The 23,666-nt window shown below is 47.1% G+C and overlaps 2 protein-coding genes across 4 annotated transcripts in view; one reads left to right on the top strand and one right to left on the bottom strand.

The window, feature by feature from the left end:
- Nucleotides 1-2,534: 2,534 nt before the first annotated feature.
- Nucleotides 2,535-14,910, bottom strand: VMA22 (vacuolar ATPase assembly factor VMA22). Of its 3 annotated transcripts, none has more exons than XM_078610678.1 (6): nt 14,795-14,910; nt 13,270-13,400; nt 10,835-10,938; nt 4,951-5,066; nt 4,144-4,317; nt 2,535-3,521 (listed from the first exon to the last, which is right to left on the bottom strand). In XM_078610678.1, exons 2-6 carry the CDS (start codon nt 13,393-13,395, stop codon nt 3,367-3,369), a joined length of 675 nt encoding a protein of 224 aa, XP_078466804.1. In that variant the 5' UTR covers nt 13,396-13,400; nt 14,795-14,910; the 3' UTR covers nt 2,535-3,366. The 3 variants fall into 3 exon arrangements, with proteins under 3 accessions (XP_078466804.1, XP_078466806.1, XP_078466805.1); XM_078610680.1 differs by having other exon boundaries at nt 13,270-13,395; nt 14,795-14,873; XM_078610679.1 differs by lacking the exon at nt 14,795-14,910 and adding an exon at nt 14,620-14,788.
- Nucleotides 14,911-15,119: 209 nt separating this feature from the next.
- Nucleotides 15,120-23,666, top strand: part of LOC144730111 (complex I assembly factor ACAD9, mitochondrial-like) — a 20,890-nt gene continuing 12,343 nt past the window's right edge. The window contains exons 1-8 of the mRNA XM_078610677.1: nt 15,120-15,914; nt 16,599-16,689; nt 17,337-17,438; nt 18,323-18,429; nt 18,784-18,884; nt 19,524-19,602; nt 22,169-22,346; nt 23,036-23,109. Of these exons, the coding sequence (XP_078466803.1) occupies nt 15,687-15,914; nt 16,599-16,689; nt 17,337-17,438; nt 18,323-18,429; nt 18,784-18,884; nt 19,524-19,602; nt 22,169-22,346; nt 23,036-23,109 (960 nt within the window). The 5' untranslated portion in view covers nt 15,120-15,686. The remainder of the gene's footprint in view (nt 15,915-16,598; nt 16,690-17,336; nt 17,439-18,322; nt 18,430-18,783; nt 18,885-19,523; nt 19,603-22,168; nt 22,347-23,035; nt 23,110-23,666) is intronic.

Raw genomic sequence — 23,666 nt, 5'->3', positions numbered from 1 at the left:
GGAATCTGTCAGTTGAAATGTTGGCTTTTTTTCCCTCGGTTAACAATACTAATTTACAGGACTTGGCTGTAAATGCCTCACCATGCGATGATGGTATTTAGATGTTGTTTGATCATAACTACACCAGGGTGGTCAATGCAGGTTGGTGAACGGGGGGGGGGGGAACTGGTTTAGATATCAATCGCGAACTTAGGTCGTTGTGTTCAAAGACAATCCGATTACTTCTGCGCCACCACTTCCTCCTTCGCATTCTTCTTTAAGCAAAAAGTGATTTCGAATTTCTGCACAAATTCACATTTATTCCAGCACAAGAACCACAGCAACTATCCTGTACCGAGTATTCCGTGACGACGAAATACTGGACTGCAAAATATAACCTCCGTGCATGTATTGCTTATCTTGCTTGCAAAATATATTTGTATACATATATTTACCTCTTTCATATATTCTTTGCACAACCGCCAACATATTTACACATTCCATACTTTGTTTTAGCGGGTAAAATATGATAACGAATCATAAAATAAAACCCGCTTTAAAAGAATTCGCAAGCCTGCGATAAGTTGCACTTTAGCATTATTGGCTGTCCTTTTTGTGAACAAAACAGTGACAAACATTGCACGCATCCTTGGCGTGCTGCGATTAGCAGTGTGAAGGTCCTGTATGTCAGTCACCTTGACTTGGCAGAGGGCTTTATCAGGCATGGCAGGATCGCGAGACACAAGACCTTGAATCAAGGACAAGAGACGAGTGCTATCCACGATGCCATTGGACTCACGACATCACGAAGGTCTGTATATGTCTATACTCTTATCAGGAGACACTTTCTTTTTTGTAAACTTTTTCTACCTGTGGAAAAGTTGTTGTTTGTGCACAGACATGCTTCCCCATTGCGTTTCAGGCAGCCCTGAGAAAAAATATATCTGGAAAAATATCAGTGGCGCTGGAATGTTAACAAAAGATGATCAATCTTGACTTCAATTTTTTGTGACCTCAGGAATTCATATTCTTTGGGTCTTTCGGTAAAGTCACGTAGACAGAAAAATAATAAAATAAAAACTCACGACGTTTCGATCGCAACACAAGCAATCGTCTTCAGGTGAAACAATTCCTGCCTCAGCAGTCCTGAAGACGATTGCTGGTGTTGCGATCGAAACGTCGTGATTTTTATGATTATTTTTCTATCTACGTGACTTTACCGAAAGACCCAAAGAGTATGAAAATGACAAACATTAAAGTTCCACTATCTGGCACGATGCTGCCCTTCAAGATCAATAACTAGAACTGGAGCGGTGGCTTTGAACGAGGCACTTCCATGTGCGTGTACGGCTTCCTCAAAACTGACCCTTGGTGGCTAACAGCCATGCGTTTACATTGCAGCTTTCACTTCATCTCGGTCAGCCCATGGACTAGATTCCATCGTATCTAGGTCAGTTTGTGCAATGCGTGAAGAAACCGAAGATCCGAGTTCAATTCCCGGTAGCGGTCAATATCTGCACGGTACCTTGGTCACCTCCCTAATCACTCACACCCACTGACCAGCATGGTGAAGTATGGTCAAATGAACCCCAATAATCAACACGGCGTGGGAAGGCCCTCGTTCGACATGGTGTGGGGTTTGCCTTCGTCCAGTAGTGGATTGACAAAGAGCTGAAAGCTATTATTCCTTCATATTGCAACGTGTCAGAGCCAGCCGTGAGAGACAATAAAACGTAGTTAATTACCAGTAGCTGAGTGCCAATTCAAATGTCATGATTTGCGGTCACTATTCAAGAATAAAATCCTTTATCATTTGTATGGTCTCATTTTGCATCTTATTTAGTTGTCTCGCTGGTTACATTACCCTAAACGTACATTTGAAAATGTCAATAGTAAATAATCGATTATGTATGTTGATCTTCTTTCGCACCATACGTAGCCAACCATGCTAATCGGAAGTGTGATAATACACAAGAGTTGCTGTATTGTGAGTGCAAAAAATAAATTAAATCCATATCTTATGGAAGCTCGTTCCTAAGTGCGGATGTTCGGAGGACGGGCGTTTGCAAGTTAGGGACTGCCTGTATAGTATAATGATTTGTGGTTGATATAGCGTCTTACTACCCGCCGGAGCATCAGAGTGCTTTACATTCACATCCCATCTCAACATTTGAAAAGGGAACCCCCCCCCCCCCCCCCAAGTTGTCAGCTGTCCCTGTGCAGCACTGGGAGGGCAGTACCTGGCCTACCAGTATTGGTGGGGGTGGGGTGATTGCTATGTATTATCCCAACGGGGCAGTTTGTGATGGAATTTTTTAGTTTGACCCTGATGCCGGCACACAGTGGCCTACGCTTGTGAATTACGACATTGAAATGACAGGGGGGAGGGGGGGGGGAAACTGTTTACAGCCTTGACAAGTTTGGCTTGGCTTGGTGTGGTGCCTTGAATTAATTGCAACTGAAGACCGCAGCCTTTGTTTAGGCTTAAGGGCTAACCGGATTTACATTTTTAATTCGACGGAGAGATTATTACACCGAGAAAACACAAAGACACCTTCTTTCAAGATTTGTTAATTTAAGCCCAGTTCCATGAGCCTGGGAAACAATACTCTTTGTTTACAATAATAACCATTTACAATACAATTTGTTTACAACAGAGCCTAAAAGTGACCGTGTCTAAAGACACTGTAGGCAGTGGGAAAAATGAGGGTCTTGAACCTGGACTTGGAGCACGGGGCAGGGAGTCAGCAGCACGGGTGACTTGAGAAATGGCGTTCCAGGCTATAATCAGGCGTTACTTTTCAGAATTCGTCTTACTATCCGCCGGAGATTAGCATCGTGACAATAACTCACCGTCTTTGTACCCACTGTTTATGCAACCACTTTTAACGTTACCTAAAAGTTACAACACGGTGAGCTCATGCTCTTTTAGTTCACATGACATCGGTGTCATCAGATTTTTTACGAGTGTCATTAATTATAACGACCAATGGACATTAATAACAGCAACTGATAGAATAACCCAGATAAATACGAGGAAAACAAAAGTCACACAACAAGTTAACTCAACAATTGAAGATATCTCAGAGGTGGAAGTAGGAACTTCCCAAGGGGAGGAGAGTGGTCCCAACATTTTGACATCGTGCCCACCATAAATAAAAACCACAATGAATATATTTTCTCTGGGACATACGGTAACCGGTATGATTTTCAGGAACATAACCCTCAGGGTTTCAAAGGAGGCTGTCACCTCCTGTGTCTGCCAATGTTGGAGGGACCCAACTGGCATAAACGAAAGGGCTTCGGTAAATTAGACGAAGCTGGTCGCTACGTCGCCGTGGCGACACTACCCCTCCCCCGGCCCCCCCCCCCCCCCAAGACGAGCGACTACTGCTCAGCAAGCAGCTCCCCTCTCTCCTCGCCCCGTGTTTCTCCGTCATTCGCCAGGAGGGCGGTTTTCTTCTCAAGCAGGGCTCGGTGGCGCACCCGTCGCTCCTCCACGCGCGCCTGCAGCGTGGCCACCTCGCCCGCCAGCAACACCGCTGTGTGTCCGCACAAAGACAAAGATGCCCCGTGAAGCCTTAACAAACTGTTGGGGCAAGTGCTGATAGCGAGCACCTATGAAGGCCGGCACGGCACATGAGGGGGTGGGTGGCCAGCACCATGCCCGGCTGCCTTTGTCAGTGGCAATGTTTTAGACACCGCACCAGGTACTCATTTGAAGCTGAGTTGACCAAGGGGAGGCCCAGGACCGGTTCAGATAACCGTCACTGGTGTTGGCCATGAGCGGAAATCGAACTCGGGTCATCGGGTTCATAGCGCCGCGCGCTAACCGCTACACTTCCGCACAACACACACCCGCACGCAAACACAGTGTAACGCACAGCACACACAAGACTCGTCATCAGACAATCAGCCGCTGGAAGAAGGCCTCCCCTAAGCTGTCGCCATCTCTCAGAGTCCCAAGATCCAGCATCGGATTTCTCCAGGATAAATACAAAAGATGATTCTGAGTGTGAGCAGCTGCATGGAACTCACCATGAGAAACGATGAACATCAGCAAAGATGGAAATCATCGGTCATGGACAACAAACCTCACTTAAGAGGATGAGGCTAGACCATTCATTTGCGTCACATCACTGCTGAATGAATCTGCTGCCGTACCTTCTCGGAAGCTCCCCTGGGCTTGCCGCAGGTTCTGTGGCACCAGGATGCCGAACCAGCGCAGTGGGTCACTGCTCTCCAAACCCGCCTGCTTGTCTTCGCTGGGGCATTTGTCGCGAAATGATGGCTCCTCTTTGACACCATTGCTGGGCGGTGCCTTCCTTCTACGCAGTTCTAAACAATGAGACAGACACACCTCGACTTCAATAGACATGGCCGCTGAAGAGTGGTGGTGTTGGTGTTAATCATGGTGCTGATGCTGGCAGCGGTGGTGCCGTTTCTGGCGGTGCTTGTGTTAGTGATGGTATTAATGGCGGTGCTCGTGGTGGTGGTGGAGGTGTCATTAATGGTGGTGGTAATGGTGGTGGTAATGGTGGTGTGGGTTTTAACGGTGGTGCTGGTGGCCTGGCACAGGCATCGTGGTGACGTCACCGCCACTTAGTGGCGAATGGCGGTTGTTGTTGCTGGTGGCAATGCTGCTGGTGCTGCTGTTGGCAGGTGATGCTCGTGGTAGCGGTATTCATGGTGGTGGTGTTGGTCTTAACGGTGGTGCTGGCACAGAAGGGGGCAAAGGTGGTGCATCGGCCAGTCATCTGAGTCAGTCAACCCGTGGCACCCGAGTCTGCCCCGTGGCCTCCTGCCAGCGGGCGTTTGACACTCCACGTGGCCTGAACGTGCACATGGCCTGGCACAAGCACGTGACATCACCGCCACTTAGCGGCGAATGGCGGTTGTTGTTGTTGCTGGTGCCAATGCTAGTGCTGGTGGTGGTGTTCATGGTGGTGGTGCTGGTGGGCAGGCGTCTACCAGGGCTCTCAGCTGCTCCAAGCTCCTCCACTTGTTGCTGCTGGTGCTCACTTGGCGCTGTCGTCTGGGCCCTCGTGAGCTCCGTGAGGAACTGAAATCCGTCTCCTTCTGTCTCACTACGCCGAGACAACGAGCGCCCACACAGTATGTACAGGGTGGCCCAAAAGTCAGGACACACAGGGTTATTGTATTTATTGGAATACATTCCATTGGGTTATTTGTTTTATTTTCACAAATATTCAAACGGACTTCCGTTAACATTAATACTCTTTTGAAATGAATTGAGGACTTTTTTTTAAGATTAAACGGTGTAATCTTTGAACATCCATCGATTATGTTTTGGCTCAATTCATTCAGGGTTCTTGGTGGAGTTTTGTAAACGACAGTTTTGAGGTGATCCCACAGGAAAAAAAACATTTAGAATTTAATAATGAGGATACAATATAAACTTAAAGAATAAATCATGAAAATGTTTTAATTCCAGTATTAAAATAAATGAATTTGTCTGACATTTAGGCCCCCCTGTATAGCCTTTTAAAGACTGTTGAGGCAAGTGATGCTTGCGAGCATCTATTAAGGCGAGCACGCCACACGCCGGGGTGGCGTGTGTTGCAGCCAGTGCCATGGTCGGCTGCCTTTGTTCTGTACTCCCCAGACCTTCACCAACCCGCACTGACCAGCGTGGTGAATATGGTCATATAACCCCTATGACACGCATGGCATGGGAAGGCCCTCACCCAGAACGGAATTGACAACAGGGCTGTAGACATGTATACATATATACAGTATGTACAACATATATACAGCATGTATACATGTATACTTCAAATCTAGATTATACAGTTTGTGATTATGTGATCAGCTGATGCTAAAACAGTGGGCCAGATACCGGTCTGCGATTCAGATTTCAAGATAAATTATTCCATGTCTTATACTCTTAGGTTTTTTCCACTTGATACAGTAAATTTAGCTGTGACGGTCCCGCCTGAAGACGGAGACTTGTGTTGCCTCCGAAACGTCGTGATTTAATTGATTTATTTTCATTTATTATTATTTATTATTATTTTTTACCTACGTGACCTTGCAGTCACGAAAGCTTCAAATCTAGAATTATTCCACGTCTCCATTATGGACATTGGTACAAATCACCAAGGCAATGGTGTGTCCGTTTTGTCAAGATGGCAACCGTTTAGTGTGCACTCGCAATTTACATGGGTAGAGGTCCTCATGCAGCAGTGGATTGACAATCATGCTGTACATGTCCATGTACACCACATACAGTAACACTAACAATGCAATGTCATTGTATTGCCTGCAACTGTCAGTGTTGTACCCGTTTGAATAATTACACTAAAGAATAGGAGCCAACCCATTGATTCTGAAAAGCTGACAAACTGGATCTCCAAATATAACCACGAAGCCTCTTTGTACTCTGTACCTAAAAAGACTTTGGGTACAGAGTACAAATACACACAGATCCATGTGTGACTAGAAGAGACACGCAAAGATGTGCCCCATGGAATACACCAATATTTATTTCACACGAAGCAATGTTGTATACAGCCCTTTTGTCTATCCGCTGCTGGATGACAACCTCCACAATGCCAAACGGGTCGTGCGGGAGTTATTGAATTGGACTTCATCATGCTGGTAAGTGCTGGTTTGGTGAAGATGGTGAGCATAGATGTTGGAACGTAGTGCAGTACAACAACAAATTTTGTTGAAACGCCCCTCTGCTGACAACCTAGCCTCATAGCAGCCTACACCACCTGTTTTACGCATGGCGATTGCCCATAGAATCGCTATCCTGGCTCAACCTTTGATTAAACCTGTCACCAATAAGGGCACAACAAACCCCCCCCCCGCCCCAGTTTAAAAAAATATATTTGGCTTCTGCACTTAATTTGGCTGAATACTAGCTATGAAAATAAAAAAATAAGTCATGAACATTATTCTCTGTGGCAAGCACGTTGGTAAGCGCTGTTCTCTGCAATGGACAGGGTGGTCCAGATGTCTCGTGACCCCCATTTCATCCTCTAAAAATGTAATCTTTTTCTTAAGTAAGGTTTATTTAACGTGCAAAGTAACAAAAAAAATGTTAGGGGTAAATTAATTTGGGGTCACAATACATGTGGACCACACTGTAGACCAGCTCTCTTGTATTCACTCCTGTTGGACGTTCTCTAAACATGAAGGGCTGCACCGCTCGGAGAGAGAACGGAATATTTGCTTTGTCTCACGACGTGACCCCGATATCACAATTGGGATACCACTGAGGAAAAAGACAGAAAAAAAAGACAAACAGACCACCGGTCAGGCGATGTTTGTTTTCAGAGCAGTTGCTTTCAGGGGTATCATTAGGACAGGGGAAGGGCAGTTAGTGGCCAATCCCTCCAAACAATGGGTGACTGCTGCCAGGAAACAGGATAAGTCGGTTTAAATTAAGACTGGTCTTTAGCAATCCCATGGCAATTTTCTTGATACAATCCGATGCCTGGTGACACACATCCGACAGAACCCAAACACGCACGTCCTTGGAATTACAAAGCACACATAAAGTTTAAAGAAATGTTTTCAGTGCTTCAGTGTAAGGAAACATAGGAATGGAAATAACGTCAAACTGCTCCAAACGGCTCATTCCAAATCAGTCTCCCATTATGATTCTTCTGCTGGTCTCCAGGCAAAACTTGTTTTAACTTCTTTGTCTCTTTCCCCAATGTTATCTAGACTGTGCAATCGATGTCACATTACGAGAAAAAACAAATACATTCTCATCTTAAGCAGAGCAGCGTAATGAAGGCCAGACGAACTCAAAAGCCATTAAGGCCTCAAATCCTCATATTTTCAGGCCCTCTTTTAAGGCCTCCATTATATATTGAAGTAATAGCTGAGCGGCAGTAGCTGAATTACGATGACATCATTCATGACTTTTCCACAGCTGATGCTAGGAAAACATGTTTTGTTTGTGTGAAGCAATTAGTGTAGTGAGTGATTTATGTTTGATGAATTTACCTTGCCAATTGTAATATGTACCCTCCTCTTAGCCTTAGGCCCCTCAAAACCTTCAGCTCCGCGTGCAACCCTTTGTGTAAGAGATCATCGAATGGAAACGAATATCACACATCAACGTTGGAGATTCTACCAAGCGACCTCTGATCCACATAGTAGGGGACAGCACTTTCCCTGCCCACTCTGCCATCAAGAGTAATGTTGTTCGTCACATGACAATCGAACAGAGATATTTTTTTAAAATATTCCAAGCGGTGAAATTCAGCCAAATTTAGTGTCAAACCAAACCTAATGCTGTGATTGTTTTGTGCAGACACCATCAACTCTTTAACATGTAGGCTTTCGCGACCAATATTATTCATAATAATATAGGTTTTTAGGGTCAGATCGCGTTATTTATAAATGTGTCGTAACCCTCCACCACCCGACACGGCCAAACAGTAAAAAATGTGTCACGTTTTTCAAAGGACGACGTTTCGCTGATAATTACAATCAGCTTCATTTTGCCCGATGAAGCTGATTGTAATTATCAGCGAAATGTCGTACTCAAATTTAAAAATGCTGTTGATTCTCTCTTCAGCACACCGGTGGGCTAAAGAAGTGATTTTTTTTTGTCCTTTGAAAAACGTGACACATTTTTTACTGTTTGGCCGTGTCGGGTGGTGGAGGGTTACGACAAATTTATAAATAACGCGATCTGACCCAAAAAAAAACTATATTATGGACCATCAACTCTCTACATATGAAATTGCAGTTGTATCACAACTCAGCCTAAGCGAGTTTATTAGTCTCTATGTGAATCTATAGGCCTCTATGTCTATCTGTAAAGGTCTATGGGTTCCGTTGTAAGTCTCATGGGCTTTCTGTGTAAATGAACAGTTAATAGGTGAGTTTAACACGTAGGCTTTCACGACCAATATCATTCATAAGAGATGTGTTGAGTTAGATCGCATGAATATATAAATGTGAAAAACTAGCTACTACTGGCCAAGACTAATTAGATAATCTATCGAAATTGAAATAAATAAAAATAACTTGAACCATTCAGATAGCTGCGTGGAAGCGAATAATAAAATAATACATTATTTAAATGCATGCCTACAAAGGGCAGCGTACTTCAATAGGGATTACCGTTGGTACGGCTATTTTAATACACATGCAGTAAATTGAGTCACTATGGCGTTCAGCGCCAGCTACTGTCGCAAGAGTGGAACTGTGGGTCTTGAGCCTTCTCTGGCACCAGAGTAGGCATGGCATAGGAGTGGGCCCTAGGGGGCATGGTTCTGGTGACGGTCAGAGGGAGGGAAAGTGAGGACGTGACAGTCTGGGTGAACCCGAGAGAGCACGTGACCGGGACAGGGTAGTGAGGGGGCCCAAAGGGTGGCTTGAGGGACACGTGATGAGTGGCCGAGAACCTCCTGGTGAGATCAATAAGGGGGCGTGGCCGGAGGCGGAGCCAGGCCACGCTCGGCAGCATAAAGCCGAGGTCCCGAGAGCAATCGCTGCCGTCTGTTGGAATGGAACCCGTCGGTGCTACGTCTCTTCGAGCCTCGGTCTTTATGCTCGGCATCATGGGTCAGGCAGTGTGTTACTGACTGACCCGGTAATGTAGTTACCCCGCTGTGGTGGAGTTAACCAGTGTACCTTTATGTAGTTACCCTGTTGGGGTGTGAGAATAAATGTGTTGCCTCTATGTTTAAGTGTGTGCCTCCGTAGAACCCACTACACACACAATAGACAGGAAGGACAAGTTCAAAAGGCTCGCATAATACATAATGTACGTTGCCTCAGTAATCCCCCCCCCCCCACGTGGCGCAAAAGCGCAGAAGCGTGATCACCACATCTATGCCTCTATAAGAGGAACAAAACAGTTGGACTTCTCCACAAATCTGGCTGTCGCCTGATGAAGCTAGTTGTAATTACTGGCGAAACGTCGTACTCAGATTGTAAATGTTGTGGCTTGGCTCTCCAACACACCGGTGTGCTGTACTCGTGACGAATTGGCATGTTTTGTTTGCATGACAACCCTTACTAGTTGGCTGTGTCAAGTGGTGGCGGGTTTCAACGATACATTTATATATTTACGCGATCTAACCCAAAAAAAACTCAATTAATAGGTCACGACCATTACTCAACACTTGAGAACCCAGTTTCACCACGGATGGCTGAAACCAGGGATTCATCCCAGCTCAGTGCTTTGACCTCTGGGCCAGCTGGTCACCTCGGGTTGGGGTCCAGGAGCACAACCCTAAATAGATTATGCTAATAACAACAGGCCCACCCATAATCACATTTGCCAGCAACATTCGATCAGATTTCATTTAATCCAAATTAGTTTTAGTTATGCTTTTGATTAGTGAAGGGGTTATCTGTTTCTCCGTATATACTAAGAGGTCATATTTGTATGCCAAACTCAAAACGGTTCATCTTAAAACATTTTAAAATTGTATTCATATCAGGCCTCATGCTGTAAAGTACAGTTTCCAGTGCTTATTATCCACTTAAACTCTCTGGCCAATCGATCCGCTATGAAAGAGCCATTGCCCGAAAACATTTCTGATTATATATTTTACCTTTCAAGGCTACACATGGTGTTGTTGAAACTAAAAACTAAACTAAACCATTTTTATTATGAAGACCCACTGAGCTATATAGCTCTTTTTAAGAAGCGATCAGGCCACAAATGATAGCTCAACAAAGTAGTTTATCACGTGGAAATATATAGCAGCCAATAACTCTAAACGTGTGTATGGACGTGTGGAGTATTTATTCATTTCATTTGTGCTTGTGCAGCACTACGAATGCAGCAGCAATCACCAAATAATTTGTTTCATTTTAAAAAAAGGTCTGGGGAGTTATTCGCTTGTGAGCTGACCTTGTGTGAACATGGGCTTGGGGCGTGATGTGATGCGGGTACTGCAGAGTCGAGACAGCTCGGCTGCCCATGGAGTAGCGAGCCTTGGAGAGAGACAGCCAACCCTGACGGGGGCGACAAAGGGTGGCACTCACAGTTGACACCATTGGCACAACTAAACAAGCACAACGGGAAGATATACGCTGCTGGAAGACACTCCCATACCCACGGAGACCCTCCTTATAGCCACACACACAGCCAGTTAGGATAACGTGCGTTTGTACATGCACAGCTTTGTAAACCCACTGCTGGATGAGGGTCTCTTAAGTCCGTGTGGGTTATCTGACCATACTTCACCACGGTAGTCAGTGTGTGTTCATTTAGGTGGGAAGCATGGACGTTGATGCACAGGCAACAGTGGATATTGCTGCGCTGCCCCCTGCTGCCTCGGTATTACAGCGACATTAATGTCCCACGAAGTCGTGCTACCACAAAGTTACAAAACAGAAACTTCCAGGAACATAGAAAAGCCCTCCGATGTGTTTTTGGGTCGTACCGCGTGTTGTTAGCCATGCTGTCCAACTTTTCGCTCCACGTGAAGGGAGCTTATTCCGTAACTGAATGTAGCTGCTCACTTTCTCAATTATCTAGTGTTGCGAGCTGCTGTTGGTGTCTGATGTGAGCTGTCTGATGTTGTGTTTATGCAACGTATTTGTATAAAAAATATATCATGTGCGAAGGCGTTGGAGCAAAGCCCAAAGAAAACAAGATCCGATCTGGGCACTTAAACTCGTGTGCTGCCCAAAGGTGGCGTAGCAAACGAGTTGGGATCCCACAGGCCACAGAGGAGCCCAGGTGCCAAGCTACGAAGAGGCGGAGAAATTGGACAGTGGGGGCTCCCTCATGTCATCCCACTGTTGCCCGATTACACTCGGTGTAACTTCTGCGATAAAACTGATGGTTGCACACACAACGAATTTCAAGATATAGTAGAGTAGGATCTTGTGTCAGAGGGTATGCCACGCGACTACGTGACAATAAACCAAAGACAAAGGTAGCAATGCTGGATATGCATGATTCAAGAATGCAGTATCAAATGAAATGTTAAGGAGTGCTTACAACTGCCATATGTGGCACCGTTCGCAGTGGGACTGATATCAATACATCAACAATGATGAAAACATGTTATCTCTAGATTTAAAGCTTTCGAGACTGCAGGGATTCATATTCTTGGTTCTTTCGGTAAAGTCACGTAGAAGGGAAATAATAAAAGGAAATTTGAAAAAAATGTGATTTTTTTTCTTTCTGTGGATTTCACACCTGATGATGATTGCTTGTGTTGCAGTCGAAACGTAGTGAGAATTTTTATTGTTTAATATTAATATTATTTTATTATTTCCCTTCTACGTGACTTTACCGAAAGAACCAAGAATATGTTATCTCTAATTCAATTGTTAGTTTTTACAAATCTTTATATTAATAGGTTAAAGCAACTGGGTGCCGGATGCCAAGCAAAAGTAACTCATCACAGTTGACTGAATGTTGGCAATTGCTAGACCTGAGGGCTGAGCCTCATGGTAGACAGGTAACTGCTTGTGCAGGATTAAGACATTGATCAACTCACATGTGCGAGTGAAACCAGTTCGGAATCAATCGTGTTGGCAAAATCAGCACAAATGGTTTGAAACGGAGCTGTTAAAACAGAAGTTTGATGGATTATTCTCAAACGGCTGTCAGAAGAAAGTTGTACCCGATGCACTTAAGGGGCCGAACATAAAGCACCAGGCAGATGTTGAAGGAGGCCGGAGCAATGCAGCCTATGCCATATCCCAGCCGTTGATCTTGAATTTGGGTATAAATTAGGCGACCGGGTGGCTAAAAGGGCAAGAGCGTTGAGCCGGCGCTGCTGAGATCCTGGGTTCGGATCCAGCCACCTGTGATTTAACGAGGTTCTGGAGTGGAGTGAGCGGACGGTCTCTCTCTGGTCACCAACAGCCGCACACAAAACCCTCGGTGACAAGGTGGAACTTGTTTCATGTTTGTGTGAGGTGCAACATGAAGTCGTAAATGATGATGATGATGATTAAAGTTGTTTAGAAGCCGGACATTGTTATGGATCAGGAAGCAGCCAGACAGCGAAGGAGCAAACGGGAGACGGTTGTGGGATAACACTCCAGGCGACGTCTCAAAGCAAGACAGCCCTTCACCAATGCTGCAATACCTTGAAAGATTACATTGGGTTTGTTTACGATTAAACCCTTCCACTATGTGAGATGAATACAACATTGAGTGCCTCGGGGAATGTCTGTGTTTATTTGCTGCTACATAATTGCATGTTTTTAAAATTATTCTTGGCACAACGCTGCTTTGACAATCCTGATGGGGATTTATAGATCTAAATGGGCTTTTAACTAAGGCTTTGTATAACTAAACGATGACGTTGATGACGTGGTCACCTGCTGGATGAGGTCATGGAGCCTCGCCCGTGTCGAGTTCAGGTTCTCCAGGTCATCAAAAGTGGCCAGCGTCACCTCGTCCAGTGCCTCCCGCACCTCCTTCACCTCCTTATTCATGTCCTTCATCTTCCCTGGGTAAAACAAAAAAAACTCCCTTGGATGACCTGGTCAGTGGAGACACATTTGCAGTGCTGTACATGTGGTTGCATGGTACGGTGTCCTCAAAATACTGGGCTAATTCAGCGAGACTCAGTATATCAGTTTCCATCACAAAACATCGCTGCTTCCACAAGGACCAAATTCATCCCATTTGAAGCGAGATTAGCCCATAATTATCCAACACTCGCAAATTCACTCCAGTCAGCAACTGAGCAGCACGTCGTCGCCTTGTTATCACTCCGCTATCCCTACCGCCATGGTTATTGTTCCCGTGAACTTTACCTGATGATTCCTCCACAAATGTTGAGCATGCCGAACGACCAGGCTGCTTTGTCTCATACATTGTGTTCAACCACCACACAGCAGGTCAAAACACATTCCTGCGGAGGGAGCTGGTAGGAACGTTGGGTTGCTCGGTCAATGGCCAGGGTCAACGGCGGCGTGGTGTATTCCGCAAATATGCCCGACTGTGAGGGCGGGCACAAGCCGGCGTGAGTAGGTTAAACGTTGAGTTTTATAAGGGCACCACGGGGTGACCAGCCCCTCCCCACTCCTCAACTTTATAATCCTCCCCCACCACCCCACCCCCGGCTCTTATAACCTTTGTTGTTTCAAGAAACGAGTTAATGCTCATCAGTTACAACTTTGATCGTGCTGTTTGTTGCTGACTGCTTGACCCATTTGGGAATGAATATCCCGTGCGAATAGATTGAGTGGATCCCATGTGTAATGAGTTTAAGTCGCTTGTGAAGTAATGACATAGATCCCATGGCAATGAGTACATCAATAATACGGTTAACGAACGAGCTCTATCCCATGTGAATCACTATGTCAACGATAATTAATGCAGTTAATGAACTAGACACCATGTGAAAGAATGAGCACATCGTAGAGAATGATTGCAGTAAATACTTTACGTAGAACCCATATGAATGAGTGAACTAGATCCCATATGAACGAGTGAGTTAATCAGTGAGAGTGAATGCAGTAAATGCGTTAACTGGATCCCATGTAAATGAACTATATAGTACATTAATGATAATGGATACAGTATATGAATGACACAGGTCCCATGTGAATGACACGAGTGAGTGTGAATGGGGTAAACGAATCAGCTAGGTCCAATGTAATGGGAATGAGTTAGCGTGAATGAGTGAGTGGGAATGAGTGAACGTAAATGAGTTGGGTCACCTGTGAATGAGTGATGGTGAATGAGTGATGGTGAATGAGTGATGGTGAATGAGTGATGGTGAATGAGTGATGGTGAATGAGTCACCTGTGAATGAGTGATGGTGAATGAGTGATGGTGAATGAGTGATGGTGAATGAGTGATGGTGAATGAGTGATGGTGAATGAGTTGGGTCACCTGTGAATGAGTTGGCTCACAGCTGATGCCGGAACAGAGCAACCTACGCAGCTCCTCCCCCGGGGTCCTTCCCGGGGTCCTTCCTCACCCACGCGTCGCGCGGGGCTGCCCTCGGCGCGCTGCCTGCACTAATTACCGATAACAAATATACAAAAAAACGATGCATCCCAACGTAACAACGTTATACGCTTACATTTAATATTATTTACGCAGCAGTGACAACTCATATGCACACACCGCGCGCGATATGAGTTCTTATTTACTTAAAAAAAGAGTCAGGCACGACAATATTTTTTGTTAAAACTTAAGACACATTTTACTCTCGTCGCGTCTATCATCGACAGACACCGAACCTCGTCCGATCGTTGACCACTTAACTAAAACAAAATTCAACATCTAAGCGGCAAAAGTCGGCCTAGCAACGCGGCCACCTCATCAGTGCGCGCGGCGTCGCTGGGTCAGAGGTCACGGCACCGGTGGTGGGGGGGTCAGAGGTTAGTGGGGCACGTGCAGCCACCACGGTCAGACGCGCTGTGTCACCCTGTCCTGCTCCTCGTGTCACACACTTGCTGGGGGGTCGTGAGAGAGAAAAAGGAAGGGGCGGATAGGAAAGTTGGGGAGGGGAGGGAGGTGAGAAGCCCCGAGCCGATCGGCCGAAGCAACGAGTGGGTCACTGGGTCACCCCGCGGAGACGTAGACCTTCAGTGATTTGCAGCATCGGCGCCGTATATTGTCATCATTGTTAGCGGTAGCAGCACAAATAACAGTTACATCATCATCAGCAGCAACAGCAGCAGCAGTATCAGCGGTTCAGCCATCATCAGGAGCAGTTCAGTCATCATCTGGAGCAGTTCAGCCATCATCATCAGCAGCAGCAGTATCAGCAGGCAAGATGCTGGGCAGGCGGCTCTGCTCGTCGTCTCTGGGGCTCGTTCGTCGCCCGGTCTCCCGGACCCGCCTCGCCCCGTGTCCACGGGGCCCGTGGCACGGAGGCCGCGGCGGGGCCGAGACAGCGGCGGCGTGCGGGAGGATGGGCGCGGGGAGCGGGCACAGGATGTTCGGGACGACCACCCCTTCTTGTGCCTTCGCCAGAGACTTGTTCATGGGGAAGATCAATAAGGTGCGAAGCGGTTCGGGATTGCTTGGGGAACAGAGGAGGGTGGTGGGGTGGTGGGCCTCCCGGTCTAAGTGCGGCCCATGTACACACGGGGAACGAGGGGAACCCTGAGACCGAGGCACGGAGACACAAGGACGTAGAGATGACACGGAGATTCATACTCTTAGGTTGTTTTCGGTAAAGTCACGTAGGTAAAAAATAAAAAATAATAAAAAATAATAATAAATGAAAATTAAATGAAATAAATCACGACGTTTCGGAGGCAACACAAGCTTCCTTCATCAGGTGTAAAAAGGCACAGCAAAATAACTGTAGTGGGAGTTATTTGTGATGGGGCATTAATATATAGGGTAAGAGGATAACACGGAGAGTTGTGCAGAGACGTGCAGGGAATCGCGGAGGCAGGCGCTGATATCGGGGAACAGAGAGAGACACCGATACACTGGAGCGTGTTTATGAAGACAGAGATACACGAAGACACAGAGTTTTGGAGACTGTCACATAGAGAGAGAAAGACACATACTCAAGGGAAATACATATATATAGAGAGGGTATTGGAAGTAAAGTAATATAGAGAGATATACATGCAGAGACACTGACCCCAAGCCACAGACAAATACAGAGAGATTTTAAAATACAGTGTTGGTCGTCGTGGTGATGTTGATGGCGATGTGATGTTGTTTGCAGGAGGTGTTTCCATTCCCAGAGATCAGCAACGAGGAGCTGGAAGAGCTGAACATGCTCGTGGGGCCCGTGGAGAGGTTCTTTGACGAGCAAGGTGCCAGTGACCCACAATCGCAGCTCTTGTCAGTGCCGCGTTAGCAACAAGAGGCTCCACGTGGCCTGGCTTTCTCCCACAAGGGGCCATTCCTCAATGGACTTGGTCAAATATCCCAGTGTAGCAGGATCCTTCTGTGAAAGTCTTGAGACTCTGCGAGACCCTCCTTTTATTTTTTACAACACACCGAAAAATCCCCGCAACGGGGTACAGAAGATCTGCAGCAGTCCATTCGCGTTCGGGGACATATTTAAATGGAGAGGGAAAACGGGGAGGGTGTGGGGGGTAGAACTAACCAGCATACCCAGGGAAAGCCAGGGATGGGAGGGAGTGGAAGAGGGGGGGGAACAAAGAAAAACCCTGCGAGGCCCTCCTTAATAACGGTCCCCAGTGTAAATTGTGACCTCCGAACTCGGTGGGATACATGGTTGGCATGAGAATGGGACTCCTCGTTCATTACCTGTCGGCTACATTATCCAGACACCTGCACACTCCATCGCGATGCCAATGCTCCAACTGTTTAATCACTTAAACTGCCACTCTGAAGAAAGGCCATTGCCTAAAAAAATCAACCTGTTGTATATTTGTTGTGATGTAGGGCAGTGCTATTGAGTACCGTTTGACTGTGTGTCTGAATGCGTTGCCAGTGGACTCAAAGCGTATAGACGCAGAGGCGCGCATCCCAGAGGAGACCCTGCGAGGACTCAAGGAGCTCGGCCTCTTTGGCCAACAGATCCCCACGGAGTTTGGTAAGAAATCAGCACCTGCTTTGATTACAATCATTAGCAAACTTTGTTTATACCAGGTCTGTGGAAATTATGAACTACTCGACAAATCCGACCTGCAACTTCATTTCATATGTCCCGTGGTGACATGAGGCCTACCACTTTAAAATGGCCTGTAAAAACGATGTCTGTCAATGCAAGCATCAATCTGGAATGTGATATTTTCAATTTGGTTAGAATTTTTATTAAAAATTTTAGTGTGCCAAGTCACATCTGTAACTGTGAGGGCCTCTTGCCGTGATACAATGGAGGTGTGTGTTCGTGTGTGGTTGCCCACCAAAGGTATTTGAGAGTCCTGTTCGGCCCTCGGTAACGATAGGGTTCAACACCGCTGGCTTACAAGTGTAATAAACCTTCTTGAGACGGCTTCCGGAATCAGTCCTTTTTATTTTCAACTTCCACAGTTACACTTCACACACTCCCCGTTGCTGACAGACAACGGAAAGCGGGCAGACTTCCCGCTAAGTCCCCACCGCGCACGTGGCACCCAGAGCCCCATACGCGCGTGGCTCCTGCTTCTCTCGTTCCCAAGTCTGCTCCCGACCTCTCTCTCTCTCTCTTAATCCCTTCGTCACGTGGTACCCCCCAGCCAATCCTCCATAGACAGCGTTGACTGTTCCCGATGGTTCCCTGTCAATCCCGGGACCACGCCTCTGATCCGGCTTCCCATTAGCTGAGGCCCCGATTGGCCAGGCCAATCACCCCTGCTAACATGCCGTGATCACGCCGAGGCCATGCTCCCTGGCTCACCCCTTATTGGCTACAAAGCGGGACCGGCAAGCCAATCCCCACGTGAACCCTCTATGGCTGTTATTACACAAGTGTTTTTTGTGTTGTGCGGTTGCCAGGCGGTCTGGGCCTCTCGAACACCATGTACGCGCGGCTGGTAGAGATCACCTCACTCGACGGTTCCATCGCCGTCACACTCGCCGCACACCAGGCCATCGGCCTCAAGGTAACAGCGACTCACTCGTTCACGAACGTCATGTAGCTGCATCCCGTCAACACAATGTACATGCAACAACCCTTATGTCAATTCGCTGGTCAACGAGGGTCCTCCCCCAAGCTGCGCAGGTCATGGGGGTAACGGGACGACACTTTGCCATACTGGTCAGTGTGGGTTGGTAATGGTGGCGGGGGCCCAGGAACGGTTCACGATATCACTCACCACTGATGTGAGCCGCGGTTCAAGAATCAAAGTAAGGGTGCCGCGTTTGTAGAGCAGCACGCTACGCAGTGTGCTTGGTAGCATTTGTTTCTCGTGAACTAATATGTCGGTGTCGCGTCGCCTCATTTTGTGTTACACCAGGGAATTCTGCTTGTGGGCACCGATGAGCAGAAGGCGCAGTACCTGCCACGGCTCGCCACGGGAGAACACACGGCCGCTTTCTGCCTCACAGAGCCGGGCAGGTGAGGTCACACACAGGCAGTGCAGCTATTGAACTACGTTATTAAATGTGTTTTTTGGCCAAGAGGGTCACTGTTTCAAAACGGCTTTCTTAGTGTCCAAAAACCAGGATTCCTGTTTGAAAATGTTTCACTTGTGATGAGGGGACTACCTGGGTAATGCACATGGCACCCTGAATAGTGGGCGGGGATTATATGAGAAAGGAGGCCGTTCGCTGTGTGGGAAGAGCTCGCAAATGAGTTCGTGTGGTTTGTAAAAGTGGGCGGGGTTGAATGAGGGGGAGGGGCCTTCAGTTCACCATGTGTCCCTGTGGAGCTTTATAGACATTCAGTAGCTTTACATTATTACTAAACCCTTGTCAAGTGCATTACATCTCACTGACCACTATCCTTCTTACCCAGAGTGGACTGATGAATATTCTCGTCAGTGCAGTACTCATACGTGTGTGTTTCCATGCAAACGTCTGCGTTTACTTTTCTTCTCTTCTGCCTATGACTCAATCTCATCTCTAGATGGTATATTACTTATGATGCTACCACCTACATGATTCACATGTCATGCTGTACGTCTTCTTAAGATGCAGTTGCAATTAGATCCTCTTGAAAAACCAAAATCCTATTGCAATTGTATCACCTGTGCAGTGGGAGCGATGCAGCGTCGATCCAGACGAGAGCTACGCTGAGTGAAGACGGCAAACATTACCTCCTCAGTGGCTCCAAGGTACCCAACGCGAGCCTGTGAGCACGCAACGATCAAATCACCGGGAATGGGCCACATCTCGTCAGATCTCAGAAGCAGCCAAGCACCATTGAGCCTGCCATGGTGCTTGCGTGGGTCACCACCATGCACAAACAGGTCGTCATAGGGCTGGGGGGAGGCGGGGGGCAGCAGAGGGCAGTGCAGAATCCACTGTTGTACTGTACCTCTATGCTCCGGCGCCTATGCTACCCACCATCACCAACCTGTACTTGCCAGTGTGGTAAAACAAGCTCAAATAACCCCCCTCGCCCTCCCAGGACATGCAGAGTGTTGGAAGGTACTCACTCAGCAGTGGTTTGACGAAAGGGACATGTCCATGTACAATGATTTATCTCCCCTCAAGTTGGTTGGCTGCACAAGTGATCGGCGATGAATTTTATTATTTCCCTTCTACGTGACTTTACCGAAAGAACCAAGAAGATGAATCCCTGCAGTCACGACAGCTTTAAATCGAATTGAACATCATCACCGAGCAGGGAGCTGGTGCTCAACCACCAGCAAAGAATAGCTCACCGATGAGTACAGCTGCCACTATCGTGTGAGCACGGAAGCGCTGCAGATTAAACAAACTTTCCGTCAGCGCAGAGCGGAATATGTACGAATAAATACTCTGCTATCTTTGCCACAAGACGCATCCAAGAGCGCAGCTGAGAAAGCGATAAGAAACATCGTGGGAGCCGGCACACGAAGCCCGTTTGGTGTCGTTGATAACCACAAAAGGATCTGATATGCTGCCATTTTAGACCAATTGGGCCATCTTTCCATTAAAGAATGATTGAATGACATTCAACTTGACATTCAACACTGAGCAGAAGCAATCAGAGGCAAAGTTTTTGTTGGGTTGGCACACACTCTCGCTATTTTTCCCGAAGCCGACACGCCGTATAAAACATATTTATAGCCACGTCCAGACTGAAGGCCACATTGGGACCATTTGTTTTTGTTTACACGGGACGGGTGTCAAATCAGTTTGGTTTTACCCATGCAAGGATTCTTCCAGCAACAACAGATGATTGGCAAATGCCACAGTGATTGTCACAGCTTGCCTCCTCGGCACCATTACGTTCGTCGAGATGAACGATGATGGCTTTTTTGTTATATTGCGGTACGAGCACTTGCTCCCAAACAATTTTCTAGAGCCATGCGATCTGTTTTGCCATGTAATAGCCGCTATGATGATGCAATTCCAGCAGAGATACATAAGCAGAGATTGGCCGTATGTGTAAGTCGGAGGGGTGCTTTGCACTTTAGGTACATCGGTATGTTCAGAAACGACATACCAATGTCCCTGAAAGCGGGAGGTTTTTAATCGGTGCTTAGAAAACATGAACACAAACAAATAAAATGGAACAATAGTGAAAATTATACAAAAGAGCATGGAGATAGTTATGCTGAGAACCAAAATAAATTGACATCACATTCACTGAAATGTATGTATGTTGAACTTCTTTCGCACCATACGTTAGTAACCGTGTTAAACGGAGGTGCGGGGGAAGGACAACAAATTCAACACAAAGCATTTCTAAAGACATGAGTTTTCAATTTAGATTTAAAAGTGCATGAAAGGAAGCAGGTTGGTCAGGACGCATTGCAAGAAGCGATGATGGCCGGTGGTTGAGCCTGGTTACGGAATCGCAGGCGAGAGAGGAGACGCAGAGATGGAGTAATGAGATCGGCTAATGTGTTGGAGCGAAACAAATTGCGGCATCACAAAGCCACGAAGGATGGCGACGACATGCAGAGACCACTAGCAGTGGACAGATCGTGGCTGATGGTGTTCCTGCAGGTATAAAGTTGAAGGACTCCGTGTCATTGAAGGCATGGAATGCAATACTTTAAATAGATGCTGCCTCGCCGCCCACCAAATATAGAAGTGGGCTGATGTCCACCAGTGACTGGGCCAAGTACATATGTAGCCAACCGTGTTAATCGGAGTTGATAATTTATCCAGATAAACCTTACTGAACTCAAGACCACACTGATAGATTCACGAACCCACTTGCTGTACTGATATTTCTTGGTCATGGGGAGTTTTACAATTTGGCATTATCCACCATGGTCCACCAACTATTGCCTTCATAGCAACCACAACATCCTGCCTCCCAAAGACAAGAAACCCCTTATAAATCACAAAATCGGCACGACACGGCACAATGGTACTGACAATGTCACCAAGGCCCGACTAACACGTGTGAGAACGGAGGCAAGGCTTTTTTCCCAACGATTTCCGTGTTATCCAATTGGTCAAGAAGTTAAGTGTAATCAGATAGCCCATCTCTAGCACTACAGGCCTTGGAGTGGTCTCCACGAGTCCAGCGACCAGGGGAATGCTGTGGAGCGGATGGTGCGAGACTTTGGGGGGGGGGAGGTCTCGGAGGCCGCTTGTCAACCGCGCAGAGAAGGGTCGCCCGCGTTTGGTGAGGTGCGGTGGCGTGCGGCGGTGGCTTTTGGCCGTGACGACGTCTCAATTTTTGAGCCGCGGTGAGCGTTGGACTTGTGCCCGTCGGGACTTGTGGTGCGGGAGCAGATCTGGATCTCCAACGGCGGCACCGCGGACGTGCTCACGGTGTTCGCGCGCACGGAGGTGACGGACCCGGCGACGGGCGAGAAGAAGGACAAGATCACGGCCTTCCTCGTAGAGCGCGCGTTCGGGGGCATCACCAGCGGCAAGCCCGAGGACAAGCTGGGCATCCGCGGATCGAACAGTGCGTGCTGTATAATAGTATTCATTATTATAGAAATCGTTATACTTTTTTCATGGGAGGGGTGGGGGGGGGGGCAGCACTTTTGCCATTGCAGTACTGCTTACAATAGATTTGTACATGCACGGTTCCGTATGTACAAGTTGGCATGCAACAATTAACCACGCCTCCAGCGATTAGAGGAATTGTCACAATTCAGGGTTTCAATTTTATATATATGAAAAGAATAGATCGTCACTCCACTCATTGTAACCGGGGCTTCATTTGCACCGGGACTGTTCCTTGTCGTCAGAAACCTGGACAATTTTCCGCACACCCGGCACACGTCATCCAGTATACCACTCGCTATGGTTGTGTTGACTTAGTCATGTGCCTCCTCCAGTCTGCCAGCGACCTCGAGAATATTCGGTGAGAAATTAAGCCCAGATTGTAACAGTTCCGTTGGAATCATTTACCAATTTTGTTGTTGTTTTGTTTGCAAGATTGTCAAACCTGCGTCCGACTTGCATGAATCGTACCTAATTCTCACACACACAACCTGTAGAATGCATCGTGCACGTAATGAAGTGATTCCACCAGACAAATCAAAAACGCTTTCTGAGACTTTGCACACGCTCACCGGTTGCGTGCCGGGCCTTCGGGTGCCTGTCTGCCGTGACCTTGGAACCGGCGCGCGTGTGACTCTCTTGTAGCATGCGAGGTCACGTTTGACGGAACGCCGGTGCCGGTGGAGAACGTCCTGGGGGAGGTTGGCGGAGGCTTCAAGGTCGGAATTTTTTTTAAGTTCACGCCGTAGCCGCGTTCTGGTTAAGGAAAGCCTGATGTGGTGTTTGCGAGCTGCAAAATAAAGGTTGGAGCGGTGGAGCAGCGGTTCACGCAGCAAGTCATGAACCCGGTGACCTGGGTTTGGGTTCGGTTCCTGGCCGCTGCTAACATCAGTGGCGAGTGATATCTGAACCGGTCCTGGATGTTCCCACCCTTTACCAACCTGCGATAATCAGCATGGTTGACTACGTACAGTGCAAAAGAAGCTGAACATAGTATGGTCAAAAACTGTCAACGACTAGCACTCTGGAGAGGCCATCAGCCAGCATTGGACTGACAAAGGGCCATACATTTATAATTTATGATTTTAATCTAAAGAACAATTTTCTTTGGAGAGTCGTGCATTGGGGCGGTCGGCCAATGCTGTTGATGAGTATTCTGGCTTTGTGGGAGGAAAGCGGAGCACCTGGAGAAACCCTCCCCCTCCCGCCTCCCAAGCATTTGAAGGGAAAACACTCGAGAAATGCACACACGGTTTTTCTAGTGTTTGCTGGACTG

The sequence above is a fragment of the Lampetra planeri genome, chromosome 34, assembly GCF_965212315.1.
Source record: "Lampetra planeri chromosome 34, kcLamPlan1.2.h2, whole genome shotgun sequence".
In the NCBI taxonomy this organism is placed as follows: Eukaryota; Metazoa; Chordata; class Hyperoartia; order Petromyzontiformes; family Petromyzontidae; genus Lampetra; species Lampetra planeri.
Note: the sequence above shows the minus strand (reverse complement) of the source record. Positions and strands in the feature narration are given on the sequence as shown.